Source organism: Galeopterus variegatus, unplaced genomic scaffold, assembly GCF_000696425.1.
Source record: "Galeopterus variegatus unplaced genomic scaffold, G_variegatus-3.0.2 Scaffold643, whole genome shotgun sequence".
Lineage (NCBI taxonomy): Eukaryota > Metazoa > Chordata > Mammalia > Dermoptera > Cynocephalidae > Galeopterus > Galeopterus variegatus.
In genome coordinates, this window is record NW_007726754.1 from 84029 (window position 1) to 107845 (window position 23817).

At 40.3% G+C, this 23817-nt stretch overlaps 1 protein-coding gene across 2 annotated transcripts in view; it reads left to right on the plus strand.

The window, feature by feature from the left end:
- ITSN1 (intersectin 1 (SH3 domain protein)) overlaps positions 1 to 23817 on the plus strand; it is a 146014-nt gene that overhangs the window by 82913 nt on the left and 39284 nt on the right. The window contains exons 22-29 of one of the 2 annotated variants that reach the window (XM_008570920.1): positions 3702 to 3907; positions 4673 to 4755; positions 8826 to 8992; positions 12218 to 12263; positions 14586 to 14707; positions 19128 to 19245; positions 20943 to 21134; positions 21506 to 22983. In XM_008570920.1, coding sequence (XP_008569142.1) covers positions 3702 to 3907; positions 4673 to 4755; positions 8826 to 8992; positions 12218 to 12263; positions 14586 to 14707; positions 19128 to 19245; positions 20943 to 21134; positions 21506 to 21507 — 936 coding nt within the window. In that variant the 3' untranslated portion in view covers positions 21508 to 22983. Of the gene's footprint in view, positions 1 to 3701; positions 3908 to 4672; positions 4756 to 8825; positions 8993 to 12217; positions 12264 to 14585; positions 14708 to 19127; positions 19246 to 20942; positions 21135 to 21505; positions 22984 to 23817 lie in introns of those variants that run through there. The other variant, XM_008570921.1, reaches the window with a different exon arrangement.

Sequence of the window (23817 nt, forward strand, 5' to 3'; positions counted from 1 at the left end):
TGTTTATGTTTTGCTTAATACAATTAAGATTAAGGAATGAAATTTCTATAAATAATCAAACCAAACAGCAAATGTCCATCTGGGAGGCATGAAAGGTCAGGAACAGTTTCTGATCCTGGAACACCCGGATGGCATTCAGGTTCTAGGCAGATTAATGTTGAGGTGATATGCAGGAAGGTTGGCATGGAGGTCCAGCAGGGTGGTGACAGCAGTATAACCATTGCTGTCACCCAGGGGAGAGCAAGGGAAAGTCGAGATTGAGCTTAGATGGCTGAGAAGAAAGGTGCCCATAGAAATGGAAGAGGAGAACTTGTGAGACACTGCAAAGGAGTATAAAAGGTTGGAGTCCTAGCACCTGTGGGAGCCAAGAGGAAGGGAAAGAGGCCTGGGATTGAGAAACAGGTTACACCTTAAAGGGAGATGAGGAAGGCAGATAAGTCGATTTTTAGTTAGAGGGAGGAGTTAGAGTTTAGTCATGGTAAGTTGAAAGGAAGGTGGGACATCCATGTGGTCCTGTCTGGCAGGCTATTGGAACATAGATCTGGCAGGTGGAAGAGAGGGCAAGACTAGGATTATATATTGGAGTCAACCCCATCAAGATCATAATCAAACCTAAGGAAACGTGTGAGGTCATCCAAGAAGAGAGAATGTAGGGAGAAGATAGCAAACACACAAGAGCATGTGCACTATGCGGCTTGGGAGAAGAGGAGCTACTTACAGGAGGTGTCCTTCGCTTTGCATCTGTCCCAGCTCCACATTTACCACATGTCACGAGCTCAGTAATGGTGGCTTGGTGATGGATGAAGGGCTGCAGGACAGGGAAAATGTGGGCAAGAGAGAGTGTTTCTAGAAAGCTTATTACAGTCTGTGGTCAGGGCAAAGAAGAGACCATTTAGTGTGGCAAGGAGAACATCTTTGTGACCTGGGGAAGAGAGGCTAAAACCAGATTGCAAGGGAGTAAAGAGGAAATGAGCGGTGAGAAAGTGGGCAGATTTGTGAAAGAAAAGAGAAGGAGGGCCGGCCCTGTGGCTCACTCAGGAGAGTGCGGCACTGGTAGCGTCGAGGCCATGTGTTCGGATCCTATATAGGTGCGCTCACTGGCTGAGCGTGGTGCGGATGACACCGTGCCGAGCGTTACGATCCCCTTATTGGTCAAAAAAAAAAAAAAAAAAAAAAAGAGAAGGAGCAGAGTGGAGGAGGGCACTGGGAAAGGCATGAGCCAACCATGTCGCAGTGAGAAAGGGGATCAAAAGGTCACATATCAGAGAATATAACTAAAAGCACAGAAAAGAAGACAGGATTCTTCTTCTGGGTGAGGAGGGGTGAAGAGAAACTGGAGAAGATAAAGTGGAGACGGAATTTCAGGTTGGGCTGCATGGCAGGCTCTTCCTTGGGAGGAGGAAGCCCTGAGGGCCTATGGAGAGAGGAAGAGACTTAGGAGGAGCAAGTTAGGAATCTGACAAAGGAGAATTTAACCCAACTCTGTCACTGATCAGTCATTGCACATTGTCTCAGCTCTCTCTAGCAGTACTTCATATCTTAGGACTAGGAATCGTTAAGAGTAAAATAGCCTACTACTATTATTATTACTGTCATAGCAATACTGTCTGTAGATCTTATTACACTTTCTTGACTTTTTGAAGAAAGTATTATCACTGTTTTACAGATGTGGAAACTGAAACTTAGAGAGATTAAACAATAGCCGAAGTCACAAAATTAGTGACAGACCTGGGATTCAAACCCAGAGTCCATGTGTTCTGTCTGACCTGGGCTGGGGTCACTGGGGTTGAAAAGGTTGACAAGGCAGGCATGGGGAAGATTTCTCAGGGGGAGAGATTCTGAAATGCCAGTGAGGGCACAGTTGGAATGGCTGACCCTGGGGTCCATTCTTGGGAGAGAAATCAACAGAAGTGGCCAAGAGGATTAGACTGTAAATGAGAGATGTGGGATCAGTGGCGGTCAGGGCAGGAGACTCACTGCAGAGGGGAAAAGTGAAAGATAAAAACTGTATGGTCCTGGGGATGTTTGAAATCCAGAGAACCCTCCTCAGTTCTGACGGACTTGAAGGAATGTACCGCCGAAATGGAAGGGATGTTGTAGGTTTAAGGTGGAGAGAACCCATGAAGACCAAGATTTAGAGGTTATCAACATAGATACTGAAACTATTTGACCAGTTTTAAATTCTCCATTTATCAGACATAATCAAAACTAAATGTCGGGCCGGCCTAGTGGCGCACTGCTGCAGTGCGCCGCTTGGGAGCGCAGCAGCGCTCCCGCCGAGGGTTCGGATCCCACATACAGACCGGTTCCCGCTCACTGGCTGAGCGAGGGGCGGGCGCAGCACCGAGGGTTGCGATCCCGTTGCTGGTCCCGGTCCGGTACGGGCGTGGCACTGAGGGTTGCGGTCCGTTGCCGGACACGAAAAAAGACAAAAAAAGGAAAAAAAAAAAAAACTAAATGTCAATATAAAAATAAATTCCAAAGGCAAGTACAGATTGGTACTGAATTAACTCTTTGGGCATTTTCCTTTATTCCTGTCCATTGATGTATGTCTTGGAAAGTTGACATTGTTTTATTTTTTATTAAATGTTTTAAGATATTGTAATGGTTTTATGCTGCAGTTTTTAAAAAGATGATAAATGCCTCACCCTGCCTTTCCAGCCTTATCTCCTACCACACCCCTCCATGAGACTAGGCTATGCGCAGCCCCGGATCACCTTCTCTTCTCGGACCCTTTGCCTTGTGCCACCTTGAGGCCTTTGCCCGTGCTATGCCCTTGGCCGGGAGTGCCCTTCCTCTGAAGCCCTACCTATCAAAATCCTTCTCATCCTTCAAGGCACAACTCAAATGCTGCCTCCTCTGTGAAATTTTTCCTGATGCCCCCAGGCAGAATTTATACCTCATTTCTCTCTGTTCCCACACTAAATAGTTGGAACTTCTTTTTAACATATTTCATTCTACCAGGTGATATATTTAGTGGTTTTTATCTCTTTCTTCCCCATTAATTGTGAATTCCTTTCTAATAATATACTGTTCATTTTTATAGTGCTTTATAGTTAATAAAGTGCTTCACCGAAGATTATTTGGGGGAGCAGAGACCATGTTTTATTCATCTTTGTAATCCTCACGGTGCCTTGCATATAGATGTATAATAAATGCTTATTAGAATGAATTTATGCTAACCAAACCCCTGTTTCTCTAAAAAGGAACTAAAACAAGCACAGTCCAAAGCAGGACATACTTCCCTGTGTCTACCTAAACTAAAATATCAGTTGATTATCTCACAAAATTTTATAAACTTTCTGTTCCGTGTTAATCCTCCACAAAGAATCCAAATTGGATTGGATGTAGGGAGGTGCCCTGGGCAACCAGAGAGTAAAAATAGAACCAAAATACAAAAGGCACACAGTCAGGTGCAACAGAATAGATATGACCTCCTGGCTTGTTTAAATAGAGAATTCTAGATGGCCAGACAATGGCTTTGTGAATAGGCTGGCAGGTTTGGTCTCTACTTTTGGAACTAAACAATTACTGAAAAACGATGAAGCATCTAGCACTCCTGCTGTGCTCAGACAGGGTTTTTGGTGGCTCTGTGTGTGCTTGTGTGTGCTTATTAGGGAGGAGGTACCAGGGTACATGTCTGCCTTAATTGATAACAAACCACAATGTAATGAGGGGTCCTTTATGTTATCCCACACAAGGGTGAAAAAGTGGAGGGGCTACAAGCGCAAGCCCTGTATCCTTGGAGAGCCAAAAAAGACAACCATTTAAATTTTAACAAAAATGATGTCATCACCGTCCTGGAACAGCAAGACATGTGGTGGTTTGGAGAAGTTCAAGGTCAGAAGGGTTGGTTCCCCAAGTCTTACGTGAAACTCATTTCAGGGCCCATAAGGAAATCTACAAGGTATTTTTGTGTTTATCTGCTTCTATTTGATGAAAATATTAGGCATTAAATTATTGTTTACACTAGTTAAGATTTCTAGATAGGAGTTGCAGGATTATTTTGTCTTCTGTATCTTTTAACTGCACAAGTTAGCGTATATGAATACAAAAAGTTAGGTGATCATTTTCTTTCCCTTGTGGAAGCCCATACATCTTGTTTTTCACTGACTTGTTATATACAGTAAGGAACTCTACCCTGAGACCTGGAATATTCTTGTGCATTGGTTGGAGATTATGACTCTCTGTTTAGTACCCAGTACTGTACCAAATATATGTGAGTACTTAGAAAAGCCCAAACAAAGCAATTTGGGAAATAATTGGAAGAATGAATTATCTTTTTCATTAAGGTCCTTATTATAGCACGGAACCTTAACAAGGTTGTTGCTTAAATTATTCCAACCATGTAGATGTTCAAAACAAATTATGAACTTTAAGAAGATAAAAATAGCAGAATTATTCGATGAGCATCTATCAGTCATGCTTTGAAATAGACCAGTACATAGGCTTTGTGTCTAACAGCAAGCACTGAAAAACAGGAATGTGTGCTTAGAGTTAGGCCTTGTCAGCATCTTATCATGTGTTTTTAACTTAGCTAAGTCAACAGTTTTAGCTGCGGATTGTTAAAAGTTTTAAAAGTTAAGCAGTTTTAAAAGAGAAAAATCAGTGTCATTTGTACTATTTTCCTTTAAGACAAAAATTAAAATATTCTTTTCTTCCCTTCTTTCAGCATGGATTCTGGTTCTTCGGAAAGTCCTGCTAGTCTAAAGAGAGTGGCTTCCCCGGCAGCCAAGCTGGCTGTTTCAGGAGAAGGTGAGGACCTAAGTCATTTTCTGTTCTTTAGAAGGGCCGAAGACATGTCATACACACAGTAATTGTTTGAAATGAGATTGGGTTTCATTTTAAAATAGACTACATTAATTTATGATCGGTATATTAAACTCTGAGGTAAATGAGTTTAATACTTTATGGATTCTTTGAAAATACTATCAGATATATTGATCATCAAAACCTGAATTTTCTAATTATATTTTATTATGAACCCTTTGACTTTTGAAATAGGCCCATTTGATTCACTAAGGATCAAGTTTTCTTAGCATCTCTATAGCTAAATCGTGGTCATTGCTGCTCCTTAACACAGTCTAGTCTCATCTGACATATGTAGATAAGTAGTCCAGTAAAGCTCTCACAGTAACATGAGTGCCATTTGTACCATCCCAAATGAAACAGAACCTCAGATTCTATGTCCCGTTTAAATAATCAAATCAGATTATTTAAACCTAAAAAATTCATTTTGAGTGTTTATTACACAAGTAATTGCTTTCTTTCCCAGTCTCTACTTTGTGACATAATACTAAATATTATATAGATGTCAATATGTAGTAAGGATTATTATTTTAAATTTTAAAAAGTGAGCAATGGCCAGCTGACCAAAAAAAAAAGGAACAAAGCCCACAGAATTCAGGCCCCAGTGGTCAAAATCTCATGTCTTTCCTACATTCAACACAGTCATTATCAATTATCATAGTACTAATTGAAGAGTGCTACCTTAGTTAGACAGGCTTTCCATGCAGAAGTCTGAGCAGTGTTTGTAGTTAACAGATGTCACAGCTTGCCAATTGTATAGTAATTTTTCATGGGTTCCTCAAATAAATTATACAAGGGTAGAATGTTTAATTTACCATAATGAGATGATTATATTCCTTAGAAACCTTGCCTAATGAAAAATAGAATTGTTAAAACAATTATTTCAATGGAGATAGCAAGGATTAAGGTTTAATGTTATTTCAGACTCATAGTAACAGCAACATTCCTTTTTCAGGAGGAATTTTAAAGGTAAATTTTTTTTTCAGTTATAGGTACAGCTATAAAATCCCATCATCACTAAACAAATCAAGCCTTTTATTGCAAGCAGACTTTATTATTACCTTGAAAACAATTATTAGCATAGTTCTCTTTGTACATTCTCATTGTTTTGATGACTTTTTTTTGTTCAGCGTTAGGAGAAAAAGGTGAAAAGCTCCTTTAAACATAACATATGCAGTCTACCACCAAAAAAACCCAAAAACACTTCAGTGTGTTATATCCAGTTAAGTCTCACTAGCGGGCTGGAGTTTTCCTGGCCTTCCCACCTAGTAACCAATAAGATTTGGGTCATGCCTTGCTTTCTTATCTGTAACCACCCCTTGAGGTAGGAAATTATTACAAGTATTATGAGAATATCTGTGTAAAGCTTTTAGAACAAAGCTCCGTAAATGTCTGTTGCTTTATTTCCTTTTTACATTATTTCCTGAATTACTGATAGAGTCACTTAATGCAGTGAGTGTTCTCATCAAATAGCAGTGTGGAGAATGTTTATTTGTTTTAAAACATGTTCAGAGGCCTCAACACTTGAAGCTTCAATGAATAGTTCACAGATGAACCACAGATGTACTTAAAGTTTGGCAACAGAATAGAGTTCAATTCTGATCTTGGTTGGCATTTATTATATCCATTTTGAAAAGACCTAGCTATTAGAAGTATTAGGAAAGATTGTGGCCATATGGAGGGGTGTGTGAGGACCTAGCATTTGAAATTCTGAGAAAGCTGTTTACATATATTAATGAGCTGCTTGTTAATACTGCATTGAAAGTAATCAATTTTAAAGTAAACCATAAAATAGATTTGGTAAATTACTAGTTTGGGTAGCTCTTAAAATATGGCTTGGGGATAGCAGTGCCCTCTGTTAAATGTCACGTGAGCGGAGGATAACCATTGAGGAACCCTCTCCATCACCATGTTTCTGGGTTTCTCAAGCAGTTCGCATATGTCTTGGTACAAGGCAGGGCAAGTAAAGCCTCATTGTCTTTCCAGTCTCCTTTAAATTTTATACTGCAGTATTCAGTTCAGCCAGAGTTTATTTTTCTAAAATTTCTTAAGCATTTTGATAGTTATTTCAAAATTTGGATCCATTTTCAAGAAAGGGACTTTTAAGTTGAGGAATCACTGAAAAAAGAATTAGTTGCCAAGAATCCTATTTTAAATGGCCAAAAATGAACTAAAGAACAGTAAAAGGGAGCAAAATGAAAACAGAAGGATCAGAATATCGAGAAATCAGAAAAACAAGAACATTGATGAAAAAAGAATGCCCTTATTAAGAAGCCACCAAACTTTTCCTTGTGTGGGAAATCCTTGCTCCAATTTTAACCGTGGAGGTATGTGTTACCATAGCTGAAGGGTTAAAGACAGAGAGTCTTCTGTTTTTCCAGAACGTTTGGATGACCTTGTGTCTGCTGTGAGTCCAGCACTTTTTACCAGCGGTTATTAACTGGCCTCGGCACGTACAGGTTAGCACTGTGAAGTTGAAGGAGGGCTGCCCACATTAGCACAAGTGCTAGGGGTTTGGGGTTTTTTGTGTGTGTTTGTTTTAGTTTTCATTAGTACCTCCTGCAGAGGCTCTTATAATTAGCCAATGGAGTTCTCCATACTAAATTTCTGCCTATTAATCAAAATTAGAGGCTGCATTTTAGGAATATCATCTGAAGTTTAGTGAGAAGCATACATTATCCGTCATAAAAATGAACCTTTCAGATAAATGGTGATTTTTCTGTTGCTTTTTAAAAAATACGCAAAGGCCTATGATAAATGGAGAAAAAGTGGAAACAAGAAACATGTGCTTCTTTCTGTAAATCTTTTATCCTATACCTAGTGTAGTGTCTAGGATTTTCTTTCTGGTGATCTTTTTGAGAGTATGTCTTGATTCTAAGCCTTAGTAAAATAAACTAAGAGAAATGCAGAGTTTTAAAGAAAATCTTTGTCTAGAATGCACACCCTTCAAATTCAAGACACTAAGGGACATTGGTTTTTGTCCTTTAAGACTAAATTACATGAATAATAAAATGTACTAATGTGATTTGTCTTTTAGCTTGTTAAAAAAGGCCTGATTATTTTCTGGAATTGGGTAGATATAACTTTCATCATCAGTTCACTGCCTGTTTATGGACTTGAATGACAAGTAGATGCCAATTTTTAGCTAAATAATACATATATTTTATTTTGTGTTCTAACAGCTTCCTACCATTTATGTATATGGCATAGTAGGATATAAGTTTTCCCTTGTGTACTTGAAAAATGAAAAGAGTGTGTTATTTAATTTACACAAAGGACATACTCTACTAAAAGTTTTCTAAAATTGTGACTTGGTACCCTCAGAACTGAAATACAGATACTTGACGTACTTATCAAGAGCCTGCATAGGAATGCATCTGACCTAATATGCAGCACAAAATAGGTAGTCAGTAAACATTAGTTAAAACTAAATGTGAAAACCATTTTCATTTAAAAAGAAATCATGGGGCCAGCCCAGTGGCGCACTGCTACAGTGCGCTGCTTGGGAGCGCGGCTTCTCCCGCCGAGGGTTCGGATCCCACATACAGACCGGTTCCTGCTCACTGGCTGAGCGAGGGGTGGGCGCAGCACTGAGGGTTGCGATCCCGTTGCCGGTCCTGGTCCGGTATGGGCGCGACACTGAGGGTTGCGGTCCGTTGCCGGACACGAAAAAAGACAAAAAGGAAAAAAAAAAAAGGAAAAAAAAAGAAATCATGACGTTAAATCGTAGATCACTGTTGGTACTCAGCGTCGGTGGACATGCAGTTGGTTTTTTATTCCTGTGGCTGGGTCTTCACAGGAATTGTCTCCTTATCTGCAGCTACTGAATTTTTATGTGCAATTGGGGAATTTGGAGCCCAGAGTATTCATCAGCTCTCTGTGTTATCTGTGACTAGCCTTTCTCTTGAATGGATCTTATCCTAACTTCTTTATTCATAAACTTGCTTTTGCAAACCTGTCTGGGATTTCTTTAAACAATCAAGCTCTCTCCGTATCTCAATATTTCTCCCCACCAGAATTTATTGCCATGTACACTTACGAGAGTTCTGAGCAAGGAGATTTAACCTTTCAGCAAGGGGATGTGATTTTGGTTACCAAGAAAGATGGTGACTGGTGGACAGGAACAGTGGGCGACAAGTCCGGAGTCTTCCCTTCTAACTATGTGAGGCTTAAAGATTCAGAGGTAAACCCACATTAACTGTTTCCTCTCCCTTTCTATGTGGTGATTCTCTTTGCAGGGAGTCACAATGTTTGACAGTGGAACTTTGTTGGGTTTTGCTAAGTTCTGGAGCATGACAGTAAATACAGTGTGACCTGTAATTGTTTGACCTTGTCATTTGGTGTAGCAGGGTAAGCCTTGGCTTCCCACAAGCAGAGCTTCCCACAGCTAAGTGGAGGCTGCATGTATGGGGCTGGTCTGTGTCAGCCTGGATAATAATATTCAGTATTAATCTCTACTCCTGCATGGAAATGACTTATGATTTGGAATAAACTTTCTTGATTAGGTCTTCATGGTCATTGATTTTTAGATACCTCAAGAAAGATACACAGCAATATTTTGCCCATGTAAACAAAAGTATTCTGGTGATACTGTCCCCAGAATACTGGGCAGTAGAAAGTTTCTGAAATTTATATTTTTGTCTACACAGTAGAAAGGCATAAAATCTAAGAGATTGGTACACTTTTGGCTAGATTTTAGTATGTCCATTGATCGGGGACTGAATTTATTTTAAATGCTGTTATTTTTATAAATTAGAAATGGCTGCCATTGTTGTTAAATGGAGCCCTGGAAATATGATTGCATAAAATGTGGTCTTGAGATAGTGCAAGTAAAGAAATGGTGGGGTAGGTGGGCTTCCCACAGAGTATGGGAGCCCATCTTGTAATGGCCAATTTCAATTAGTGGAGAGTTTCAAGGTATAAATATAGACATTTAACAGATTCGTTGCACATAAATAAACCAACAGGAAATGGCTCTTTTTTTTTTTTTAAGCATAGGCAGTCAATTCACAGTTATTTCCTTTTTCTCCTCATACCTCCTAGGCACTGAGAGAAAAAGCTGGCAAAAAATCTGTAGAGGCTGCTTTCCCAGGTGTGAGTGAGTGGACAAAACTCTCTGATTTCAATGCCAGTAGGAGGTGTATACTGGACTCTTCTATAGGGGGAGCTGGGTCTGGTGGCTTGCTACAGTAGTTCTGCCATCAAACTCTGCACCTTCCTTGCAGTTCCAAGGAATGGTTTTTTATTTGCTTGGGTTTTGTTTTTTTAAGGGTGTCATTATTATTATTATTTTGTTTTTTGTTTTTTTCTTGCTGTGGTCTTGAGAGCAGCTTGCTGAAATTCCCATGGATGGATTTGTATAAGTCTGCCCACCCTTGGAGAATTTGGCAGAAGCCTGGAAGAAAGTAACTTTGCCCTGTAAGACAGCTGGCATATTGGACTCTATAGACCTAGAAGGGGAGAATTAAACTCTTCTTCAGACAAGCAAGTTGAATCCAATAAGAATTATACAGATGATATTCCAGGGGAATGGGGGGAGAATGGTAAAAACTGAACTTGATTTCCACTATGATGCATGAAAACTCTTAAAAGTCCCTTTACCTTTTGGATCAGTTAAAATACAAAAGCCATTACTTGTGTTATATTTTAATAAATTACAGCTTTCTATAAAAAAAATCTAAAGTCAGTAAGTTAAAACAAATAAATGCACCGTGACATTTTTGAAAGGTAAGCTGAGTTGTAAGATGCTTTCTTAACCACAGTCTTAAATTATTAGACACAGAAGAACTAATAGTACTAAAAATTTTTAGATAAATATTTAGCTACATTATTCAATAATAATGGAAAAAATCTAAACAGTCAGCTCTTTCATCGTACTTGAATATAGAGTTCAGTTTATAAGCAAGCTATCCTACCAAACTTAAAAACCAGACCCAACTTCAGACACTAAAATTGACGTATGGGAATGGGGAGGGGTTGTCCTGTCCTGCCTTCTCTGTATGAGAAGGTCTGGGGCATTGAGCCTGGAGCAGCTTTTCTAAGATGCAGTGAGGATAGAACCTGGCCTTCTGAATATGTCTTAGCTTATGGTGCTGGCTGTGGTTTTTCAAAGGTAGCACATTGAAGCTACTTGAGCTCTACTGTTGGGTATTATCAATTGCTTTGTTCTTTTTATGGAATATAGGGAGTATATTATAAGCCTTACTGGGAAAGTAACTTGTCACCAGGAATCTTGTTTCATTGGTATTTCTTTATTTGATACAGCCTATAGAAATTGTAAGAGAGATTGGTGTTTTATAACTTTGTTTATTAATAAAGAATGCATAATTAGAGTAAAAATTTAACCCAAACTTTTCCTGGCAAATGGTTGTTAAATTTTAATAATCAAAACAAAGGGACCATGATAAATTATGTTCCTGGTAGATTAACTGCATATTTTTATTCTTACAGTAACTCTTTAGTTCATTAAGCCTTTTGTTTTGTTTTAATTGGAATACTTAATTTACTGCAAGATAAGAACTCAAGGGTAAAAATTAATTCAGAATAAAGTACTTTGTAACAACAGATTATACTCTGGCCCCTGTCCTGATTCTCCTGGTCTCTGTTAGTATACTCAGCTGGTTTAAAATTCCATGAGTATCCATGAGGGGAATTCAACCCCAAAGCACTTTTGCAACACTTACTAGTTGGAAAGAAATATGGTCTGTGTGTATGGCTTGTGCTCTCAGCATTGATACAGAAATTTCAGAGTTTAGACAGTGTGCAATCGGGTGGAAAGGCTACAGAGGACAGCAGTTACCTCTTTGGAGAGAGAGAGAGGTTAATGGGATGGGGGAGGGGGGTTTCAATTGCCTCTGTACTGTTTTATTTAGTTCTTTAAAAAAGAAAGCTCCTAAAGCAAATGTAGCAAAATATTAATATTTTTATGTATTAAATCTGGGTTGTAGGCTCATGGTATTGGTTAAATTCTCTGTACTTTTTATGTGTGAAATATTTTATATTTAACCATTTGAGAAGAAAGCATGAGCTTAGTGTTTAGGATGTAGACTAAAGTCTTTTTAGCATGGAACCTCCTGTTCGACTGGACTCAGGTCCAGGATGTGCCTGTGCTACATACACACAGTCAATACCTGAGCCCTCTGTGATCCTACAGTGCCCCATGCTTTGCTGTTTTTTTCTCTTAAAGGAAAGAGTAAAAGAGTAAAAGCCACATGTGTTAAAGTATTTGTTTTGTTTCATTTTTCCTGATACACGTTCTCATGTCAGGTGATACAGTTCTACTATGTTTCCCCAGAATGAAAAGAGGGATTTAGGGGCTCAGGCATGTTTGTATCATCGTTAATCGTTTTTTAAGTTGCATGACCAAAACTCTTCAGAATGCAAATGAGACCTTTTGCTCTGTTTTAAGGGCTCTGGAACTGCTGGGAAAACAGGGAGTTTAGGAAAAAAACCTGGTAAGTTACAAACCCTCATGCTTATTTTTCAATGTTTTGAATGTGATTGAGAGTTGCTCACATCTTTGTTTATGAGGGCCAGAAGCCTAAAGTAAAGACAAAAGAATCTTTCCTGAGAGTGCTTGGAGTAGATCCTTTCCTTGGAATCCATTAATAATGTATACATAGTTATGAAATTTCAGTGTTGCTTCACATATGGGGAGTGGGGACATTATCAGACAGAATGTTCTCTTGGGTTGTGAAGAAATAATTCAGGCAAGGTGGCGGGGATCAGCTGCTTCTCACGCATCCTCTTGTCAGGCTCAGGAAGGCCTCTGTCATTTCCTGACAGCACATTAAGTCACAAGCAGTGGAGAAGATTAGAGGAGCCACGGATGTTATGAGTGTAGGTACCAGTAATTTAGAAGCCATTGGGTGATTTTTCTTAGGTACACATTGAAGGTATGAAATTATAGTCATGCCTCTGAATTCAAAGTGTTGTAGTTTATTTAAACAAAATCACATGTTCTATAAATAGTAGCATGAAAGAGGGGAGAAAGAAGTAGATGTAAAATAATATGGTTTGTTTGGCACATCTTCCTAGTCTAGGTCATTTGAGCTATTTTGTCATATCCTTAGGAAATTATAGGTTGAAACAGTCACTGCTGCACTGAGAGAGGAGTTTGTGTGTCTGTCTGGTGCTCAGCTCCACAAAGGCTTACATGGCCAGGAAAAGGGGGGTTTTAGGTTGTCTAGAATTTTAGTCAGACTCTAGATATTGGATTACCTGGGTCAAATCTCTTTTAAATATGAGTCTTCTATGTTTTGAATGTTTGTCATTCCAAAGGATCCAGATATTTCATATATGATCCCCAAGTGGGCTTAGCTTTGCCCTGAAATTAGCAAGCTCCTCAAGGACACAAAAAACAGCAAAGAATGTTGGGGCAGATCACTGGTTACCTATGTCAGGTCCTTTGAGGAGCAGGAATATCTGATGCCAAATAGAACACTAATTTGAACTTTCTCCAAACCAAAAACTCTTGGAATCTAGAGCTAGTTCTTGGCACATTACAGGAGAATCCTCTTCTCAGCATATTTTTCCCAGCTAGAGCTCTCAGTCAGAGCCAAGGTATATGTAAGCTTGGCCCTGGGCTTTCCTGCTTTCCTGGAGCTCTGCGAAGCCTCAGGCAGGGCTGTCATGGTGGCTGACCCCTGATTGCAGAACAGGGTAACAGATTCACTTGCTAAAATACCTGAATCTTACTAGTTCACTGGAGTGAGTAGAAAAGTAGGAAATACTGTAAGGGGCCTTTTTGCCACCTTTGTTTCTGACTTTTCTTAATTTCTTCTTTTTTCTTTCCTTCCTTCTTTTCTTTCTGTCCTTTCCTTCGTTTTCCTTTTCTTTCTGCAACCAGTACGATAAGGAGAGAGTATAGAGGACTAGGACAGTGTTATCTGTTGCCTCTAGAAGTTCAGAAAGCAGTTACTTGTAGATGCGCCAGCATTCATCAGAAAAGGATTCTGTCGTTTCATTCTCGAATTCCTGTGCCAGTAGAAGTGTTCTTTTCAGAGCTTGGACTGTGGTAGTGCTGGAGTTATCCCCATGAGACTTAACATTCAGGAAAAGTATAGAACTATTTACATTTTTTTCCTCTACCGAATTGTTGTTTTTGCATAAAATTCCCTTCTTAACTCCAAGTTTCTCCTTTAACTTGAAATAAAAAGAAATAAATTTGCATTCCTATGATTCACACTTGATATTCAGGGATCACTCTCATAATGTGAGCCATAAAGAAAATGGTGGTGGTGGTGTGAGTGAGAGTCGGAAGCAACAACTTGTCAGTGACCTACTGCCGGGCTCCTGATGGTTTCTGAGGGAAATAGAATTTCTCTTTCTACTCTATTTGCAGATGGAAAAGCTTCCCTTGAGTTCCTGTGTTCACCTAACTGTCATTGAGTACTCCTGTGCTGGGGTTGGGGATGAATGAGGCCCTGCCCTTGGATTAGGGTGTTCTGGGGATTTGTGGGAGGGGCTGTGTCCAAAGGTGCAGGAGAGGTACACAGAGGGGAACCTCTTGGTAAGTAAGCTCCATAGATGCTGAGGGAGTCCTACGGCAGATGGGGCAGAACAGAAAGGTCAACCCAAGCCTTGAGTGCTGCATTTGCATGGTAGCTCTGGCACAAGGGAGCGGTTCACTGAGTCTTATTTGTTCAGTAGAAAACCAGCCCAATACATTGGTTTTGATTATTTTAATCTGTGAACCTGGGAGGTGGCTGTGTTGTCTTAGACTTTCCTTCTCCTGATTGTGACAGTGCACCACAATGTCTGATCTTGTTTTTCAGAAATTGCCCAGGTTATTGCCTCATACACCGCTACAGGTCCCGAGCAGCTGACTCTGGCCCCTGGGCAGCTGATTCTGATCCGAAAAAAGAATCCAGGTGGATGGTGGGAAGGAGAGCTGCAGGTTAGTATCTTTTCTGTTTGTCTAAAATTCTCTGTCCAAGTATGAATGTGCAAAATTTTGAAGAGACACTATTTCATTGCGAAGTACAAATAAACCCTCACTGCCTAAAACCTGCATTTGGATAGTGAGAGATACCACATTTTCTGAATCTATTTGGTTCCTAAACTTCAACCAGCCAGTAGCCGGATTCTGAGAGCTAAGGACTCATCTGAAAATTCATCTATTCCATTCCAGAGTTCAGATAGTGTTGGGATAGTGAGGATTCATATGATGAGAGATATCTGTAGAGAGTCATCTTTAAGTGTCATGGCATTGCAGAAATGGAGCTTTCCATCAGTGCTGATAGGTGTGTTATAATAGTAGGTTTCTTTGCATTCAAAGCCACATCTGTACCTCACAGTATTTTTAATTCCTCTGTGTGTGTGTGTGTGTGTGTTTATTCACATCATCTTGTTATTCTTTTTACCATTTCAGATGCCTCTTTTGAGTCTCATTTCCAGAGACAAAGATGCTTTTAAAAAGGTTACTGTTATACCACCGTCATGGTAAAGATTGTTAGAATCAATGGATGCCAAATCTAAGGAGAAATTTTAATAGGAACAGAAAACATACATGGTCTTAAAATGACTCCCCACAGATCACTTATTATTTGCAAAGGAAAGCACGGTAATTACACAATGTAGAACTAGGACAACTCCTTACTTAGATCAAAATTATCATCACCAGTGGGACAAGTGGACATTATATGCATCAGACGTGCTGCGCTAAAAAGGACACATCACTTACATACTATTCTGGCCAGAAGGACATTGCCTGAATCTAATTATGAGGAAACATTAGGTAAACCTAAAATGAGAGATGTTCAGTCAAAAAGGGGGGAGGGAGCGACTGTATTCTTCAAAAATGTCAGTATCATAAAAGACAAAGAAAACCTGTAAAAGAACATTAAAGAGACCTGACAGCTATTACAATGTCTGATTCTAGACTGGATCCCATATGAAAAAAAAACATGCTCTAAAGGATGCTGTGGGATAACTGACAAAATTGGGATATGGACTCTAGATAAGATAAAATTATTGTATAAGTGCTTAATTTACTAAAATTGATAACCGTACTATGGTTATAAGAGAATATCCCTATTTTTAGGAAATACACATTGAAGTATTTAGGGGCCATAATGTAAGCAATTTGTAATCAAATCGTTCAGAAAAAGAAATTACAGAGAAGGGGGTGGGGAGGGAGAGAATGCACAGATGGTGATGCAGGTGGGGTACAAGGTTAACAACAAGTGAATCCAGGTGAAGGGGATATGGGTGTTCTGTGTACTTTTCTTACTCTTGCCACCTTTCTGTAAGTAGGAAATTATTTCTAAATAAAAAGTTGCTTTAAAAGAGTTACTACTATAGCAATTACTTGTAGATAAGCTGACTGATTCAAATAGGAAGTGTGTCTTCTTCCTACCCCACAACCTCCGACAACCCCTGAAGTGAAGATCCCCCAAACAAGGCAGGCCCTGGCTTTGCAGCTAGTGTGGAGGACAGCGTCCTTAGGGGCCCATGAAGGGCTGAATTCCCCTGCAGCCCATCTGGCCTTAGTGCAGAGGGGGTGCGTGTGCAGGGGGGACACAGAGCCCAGCGTCCTCCTTTAGAGTTGAGCATGGGGCTTGCTACAAAACACAGGCAAGTACTTGCTGAATACATGAATGAATGGTTTCTAGAAAGCCCTTTGTAAGAACCCTAGTGTCCCTAGCAGGGAGTCTGCAGTAACCTTTTGGTATCCAATAGTGTGCCTGTGGCCCAATTTATCAAATCAGCTGACTTTCATCTGGCTGTGAGCAGGACTGTTAGGAATTAGGTAAGTCTGAGATAGAGGAGGAAGGCAAGAAAACTTCGCTGTGCAGGGTGCTAGTGTGGAAGACAGGGCCTTGAGGGGTGCTGAAGAATCGGGGTTTGCACCAGCATGAGCAGGAGGCATGCTCCACAGGAAAGAAGGAAGGAGCTAGCTGTCCAGTCACACACTGTCGAGGCAAACTTTGGGGAAGGTCTATATTGTGGTGCGCTGAACATACAGTACCTTTCCGGATATAATAAATGTGTCTTGGCTGGAATAGAAGGCACAGCCTGGAGTGTAGCTAAAGAAGGAACTTCCCCTGGGGAACTTGCTGGTGGGAAGCCATAAAAACCCTGTCCAGAAGTGCTGGCCAGATACAGCTTACTGGCTTGGAATCTGACCTTTGGAGTCCTGGAAATCCACTCCCTTTCTTTAATATGCCTGCTCCCTCGCTGAGCAGGGAGAGCCTCCTCAGACCAGTGGGTCCCACTCCCTGTGTGGAATTGTCGCCCCATTGGCCATCTGATCGGGGTGGCCCTCTCCTGTTCTGAAGACCTGGGAGATAACCCCTTGCCCTCCTCCTCAGCCTGCTGGTGAAGGCTGCCCACAGAGACCCTCTCTTTGCAGCCTTACATCTTATCACTCTGCAGTGACATTGCTGCTCCATCTCATTTGGTGACTTGCTCTTTAAAACAACCAAAGACCCCAGGCTCTCAGGCTTCACTGCCTTTGCTCCTAACTTTTCTCCCCAAGGTATTGACTCCCACCTCTCTCCAGTTTCTCAAGAGCTGGCCATATCCCACTTTTTCCAGAAGCTTTCTATGACCATCCCAACAGAAGTGCTGTCTCCTTTCCTTAAATTCTGGTGGTGGCCCCAGTCTGCACCACTCTTTGGTATTTCCTAGTCAATGGTTATATTATTACTCAGCTTTCCAGGCCTGTTTCTTATTTCCATGTGTAGGTGATCAGCTCCCTGCATTCATACTTTTTAGTCCTCACACTCCTAGCATCTTGCTCAAAAGAGAGGTTTAAGTGGTTCTTGAAATCTGCAATAAAGTGGCCGAATTGCCACGTCCAGGAGAGATTCTGACCCTTTAACCAGTGTGACTCTCAGCGTGGACACACAAATGAAGAAATTTCCAATGAGCTCTGTGTTCTGCCCTTGTGAAACTGCGGAGGTGGGGGAAATAGTGGAGTCATTGTGAGCTGGTGGCAGTACACTGGATAGATAAACATGTGGGAACTCGCAAACAGATGGCTTCAGTCATTGGCAGGGTCACTATGAAAATAAAAGCTGTAGTCCTTGAGCCAAGGGCATGAAGCCTATCAGACCACAAGGAAAGTGAAACTTGATCTGCCTTCTAAAAGTAACCCAGAGGTATCCTCCTTAATAAATTGGCAGGTGGGGGGCAGAGGTGAGGTGGTTGAAGTTTTATTTTTAGTTTTATTTCCTTATTTTTGGAACAGATAATATATTAACATGGTTTAAAATTTAAAAGTTATAAAAGGGGATGCAAATGGCTCGCTCCTACCCTTGTCCCCAAAGGCAACTGTTTTTATCAGAGCCTTGTTTCTAGATAAGATGTTCTCTGTGTTTGAGTGTGGACGCATGTGCACATGTGGGTGCAACTTGCATTGATTCTCTTTTCCTGATGCTGTGCAGAGGATAGTCATTGCCCTTCTCATTATCCCTAACCAGAGTCTTCTCATGGAATTGTGTCCTAACTGCAAGTCTTGGCTCACCAACTTGATTATAAGTTCCTCCACGTCACATAGTATCCCTTTCCAACAACATCCAGCACATAAACTCTCCATAGATGGATCTTGTGTTGAGTCAGTTTGAAGTAAAAGAGAAAGAAATGGCAGTGAAAAAGAATGACGGAAGCCAGTATATGGGCCTGATGGTTTTTGAAAACAGAGTCAAATTGAGACTCCTTGTGTTCTGTGTATACTGCATGTACATGATCTTGCATCTGAGGTTGTATATTACCCATAAAAAAGAGTGCAGACGTGATTGTGAATCCTGGCTTGCCACTAACTAGCCTGTGACCATGGCCTTGGCACTGTCACTTAACTTTTCTAAGCCTCACTTTCTTCGTCTCAAAATTGGGAATAATAATATTATCCTTCTGGAATTGTTGTGTGGATAAAGTACCACAGAGTGTGGTTCATAAAAAGCACTCAATAAGATAAGCACTCAATAAGTATTATAATTATTATTCCTAAAATCCATGTATAATGTTGGCATTAACCATAATCTCTACAGTACCTGAAATTAACATCTGAGTGCTAACGTTGAATGAGTAGAGTTTTCTATCCCGGACACACACAACACTATATCCTGGATTTGTGATCCACACAATCCAGCCTGTGCAGAAACACTCTGGGCTTTGCTAACCCATGCCTGTCACAATTTGAATTTTAGCTACAATGTTTTATTTTTGTGATGTAGTAATCCATAGATTCTATTGTTAATGCTATTTGTTTTCAGTTATATGTAAACTTCACCTAAATGCTCTGTTACAAAGCAAACTGTATCATAAAAGAACACAAACCTTTTAAAATTTTTAATATAATTATTTTCTTTTAGGCACGTGGGAAGAAGCGCCAGATAGGCTGGTTCCCAGCTAATTATGTAAAACTTCTGAGTCCTGGGACGAGCAAAATCACTCCAACAGAGCCATCTAAGTCAACAGCATTACCAGCAGGTAAGGAGTTGGCAGTCTCTTGGAAAATGGTCTGCATGTCACCTTAGATTTCCACTCAGTTTTCTCATTAAATTTCTTAGATTGTTTTTCACATGTGCTTTAAGCACTTCTTGTACTTGCTGTGACTGACACCCAACTAATGTGATATGGAATATGTTTTTCAAAAGGACTGAATATCTAAGTAGCTTTACTGTACCGGGTACAACAGAGCCCTTGTTGGAACTCTCTTCCTAAAGGAGTCATGAATGCTGTGGCATTAAAACCAGATTTTTCTCCTTACTTTCTTCCTGCAGTTTAAATTGAGATTTGGGCTAAAGGGTGAGGTGACAGAAAGGGACTCCTAAAAATAGCTGGCTGGGGTCTAAATAGGTCAGGAGATTGAGCTGGAGGCCACGGGGGTCTATTGGTTGTAATGTGGTGTTCACTGAGGACTGAAATAGCTCCCCTGTGACATTTACTGTGAACAGAGGGGGCTTCGCTGAATGTGCAGGATGTTATGCACACTTTTCTAAAGGACTGGAAAAGAACAGAGCACTGCAGTTGACCTGGTTGGCTATTTTCTGATTGAAGGGACTAAATTTGATGCTTTAGTAATATTTGAGAGAGGTGAGGTTAGGGGACCAGATTTCTGCTTTAGGTTTTTAAGCCACCAGCTCTTGGGTGGCATTTGTGGAAAATGTAGAATTTTTGTTCCACTACCTTGTGGTTAAATGTCTGTGCTATACATCCCCAGTGAAATAAGATTAAAACTTGGCAGCCTTTGCAAGAAATTAAAGTATTGGCAAACTTGTGACTGAATCCCAACCCCAGCTGGGCCTTTTTGCTTGAGCTTTGGCCTCGTGTAGGCAGAGGGGTGTGGTACCAGCTCGATTTGCTGTCCCCTAGGGAGACCTGATGTTGTCTTCCCCACTGTCACTATACAACCCTGTCATCGGGTTGGTTGAAACCCACGGAAATCATTTGCTGAAGTGATTGAATTAGCTGGAGAATTTGAAAAACCTAAACCTATATATATCTATGTAGGTTGGTTAAGAAAGATAAAGTGCGGACTATGACCTAATGGTCCAGCCTGAGAAATGCCAGGGAACAAGAACAATTTCACCCCCTATATATAGGTTTGAAAGAAAACGAGAGAAGAAAAATTGTTCTTGAATGTGAAAATTTCTTTCTTTGAAGCAAAATTTTGAGATGCAAATATAAAGCAGAATAATCTTTTAAAACACTGATTTTACTTTTCACTAAGATTTGGAATTTTTGGAGGTCAGACAATAATTACCTCCCATCTCAAAAAAAAAAAGAGGAAAGAAAGAAAGAAAGAACTCGACTGAAGTCCCCAGGATACACAGTTGGCCTGTGCAGCAGATTGGGGAGGGTGGGGGGGTCCATCTTTCTGAGTCAGCATGTAAGAATTCCACTTCACTCAAAATGAAAGCATTCAGTTATCACTGTAGGTTTTCTGCTGACAAGTAAACATGGAAAAGAGGAAGATATTATAAAAACTAAAGACTTAGTGTGAAAATTTTGCTATATCTTCCTCTATTGCCACACTATGAAAAGCCCTTTAGAACACTTCCACTTTATTTTATCATCTTCTGAAATGACACAAATAATACAGGAGAATATCTAATGGCTGCAAACTGCCTGTTGCGTGTGCTGTGGCGGGTGTGCAGCTGCTCAGCCTACCCTGTCTCCTGCAGTGTGCCAGGTGATCGGGATGTATGATTATACCGCACAGAATGACGACGAGCTGGCCTTCAGCAAGGGCCAGATCATTAACGTCCTCAACAAAGAGGACCCTGACTGGTGGAAAGGAGAAGTCAATGGACAAGTGGGACTCTTCCCATCCAATTATGTGAAGCTGACCACAGACATGGACCCAAGCCAGCAATGTAAGTGCCCTGGTGGCTCTGTCGCCTCTCTTCTCTGGAACTTTCCAGTGAAACATGCAGCATTGCTCTGATTCTGCTGAGCTTTGTTTGCAGAACTTAAAGCTAGACCATTGCTGCAATCACAACAGTCTCTTTGAAGACCTTCTGTAATGCAAGACTTTATCTTGTGGGGTTTCTTCGTTTTTTCTTTTTTGATTTTCATTCCCTCTGTAGCATGTCCCCTCCCGCCCCTTCCCCCTCTCCCCCTCTTTTCCTTTTTTTATTTTTAATCATTTTGGCACCATGCTGTTTACATGCCTGACTCATTTTCCTAGCTTGAATTTTGCTCATTGTTTTGTTTTGCTTATGTGTTGTTTTCCTCCTTTTTCTAGGAATCATATGTTGTCCATCCCCCCCTCAGGCTTGAAAGTCCTCAAAGAGACCCACTATCCCATATCACTGCCCAGAGGGATGATGGGAGATGCAGCCTTGATCATGTGACTTCCAGCATGATCACCTACTGCCTTCTGAGTAGAAGAACTCACTGCAAAGCAGTTTACCTCATTTTACCTTAGTTGCATGTGATCGCAATGTTTGAGTTATTACTTGCAGAGACAGAAGCAAAAATTACAAAAATACACAGGGTAGTGGGTCCTTTTGTGGCTTTCCTAGTTACTCAAATTGACTTCCCCCCACCTTTGCACAGGTGCTTTAAATAGTTTTAAATATTTTTAAATATATATTTTAGCCTTTTAATAAAAAAATTAATTACTTCTTTGCTATTTTGGTTTTGCAAAAAGACCCACTATCAAGGAATGCTGCATGTGCTATTAAAAATTGTTCCAAATGTCCAGAAATCTGAGACTTGATGTATTTTTTCATTTTGTCCAGTGTTACCAACTAAATTGTGTAGTTTGGGGTTCCCCCCGCCACTATAGAAGGAGTTTCAGTATATCTGTTTTAAAGACATGTAGAATGAGCCCAATTAAACAGAAGGTGTTTTGTATCTGTTTGTGTGTATTAGATGTACTTTGTTGAGCATGTAATACATCTTGTACATAAGCAATTAGTTCTTTACATGGCAAAAGTTATTACCATGTATGATACGCTAATCATATTGCATTAATTTTATTTTGCACAGTGACCTTGTAGCCACATGAGAAAGCACCTGTGTTTTTGTTTGGTCTCAGATTTATCTGGTTTAGTTGGTGTTTATTTTGGGTTTTTAATTTTGTGTGTTTTCATACCATAAATCAGTAGACAACACCACTGAGGTTGTTATGATCAATGATATCTACAATCTCTATTTAGTCTCTGTTACATGAAGTTTTATTCCAATTACTTTTCATGGAATGACATATTTTGAACAAGTAATTTTCTTGACAAGAAAGAATGTATAGAAGTCTCTCTTCAATTAATTTCCAATGTTTACATTTTTTAACTAGACTGTGGAATTTCTACAGATTAATATGAAATGGAGCTCATGGTCCGTTTATGTGTTAGATGTGCTGTCGCCGAAGCCATGTTTGTCTTTTAAACACTAGTTGGAAGCTCTCAATAAAAACGCTCGTTGCTGACAGCACAGAAAATGGGGTAGGGGAAGCCTCAAGCACAATCTAGCTGTCCTACTAATGACTTTGTAACATGTAGTTCCCTCCCGCGTCCCCGTCTCTTCTGGGAGACTGTGTGCTGGCATTCACGTGGTGCCGAGAACGAGGATGCTCCTCCTCGTGCGGTTGCGCTGCTTCAGTATTTTCATGGATATGAATGTAAAATATATAAGTATATAAACCTGCGGCTTTAACAACTGTAATACAACCTTTTGACTTAGTTCCGTGTATAGATAATTAAATTCTTCATATAAAAGTTAGATGGAAATGTCTCTGTGTTCTTGGTGTTGGAACCTGGCAGTAGTGAGGGGAACCACACAGACTAGAGGGCAGAGGACAGCCCTCTCTCTCCTCTTGCTACCCTCTGTGTATAGATAATTAAATTCTTCATATAAAAGTTAGATGGAAATGTCTCTGTGTTCTTGGTGTTGGAACCTGGCAGTGGTGAGGGGAACCACACAGACTAGAGGGCAGAGGACAGCCCTCTCTCTCCTCTTGCTACCCTCCTCTCCCTGATCAATATGTAAATGATTACTGCTTGTAATACTGGTCTTGAAGCATAGAACTCTACCACCCTGTTTAGCAGTTCCCTGTCTCATCAGAGATTCAGTATGTATTGCTGACACATTGTGCCATGTGCAATTTGGCTCATAGTACAAAACATTTTCCAAAAGATGTATCATAATGGACTGGTGAACACCCAGCAAGTATGTGGGTAAAGATGGAAACTTGCACATCTTGCATAGTATTGGTCAGGGTCCGCTTCTGCCTGGCATTCTCCAGTCTTGTTGCCTTTGCAGAAGTAAACCAGCATGCACATTGATGAAACTGTTTGCTACAATGACCAAATGTTTGATTTCATCCCCATGAACTTCATTTATTGGGTCTCTTCTGCCATTCAGTTGGAAATGATTTCTTTCATCAGTTCACCAAATATTTGGGGGGAGACATCTGCCATATATATTCTACTGGGTTCTGGGTAGAGTGTGATTGAGACAAGGTCCCTGTCCTCATGGAGCTCATATTCTAATGGGAGGAACAAGCAGAGAACCATACTCCTGGAGTTCATATAAATATACATGGGTGTGTGTGAT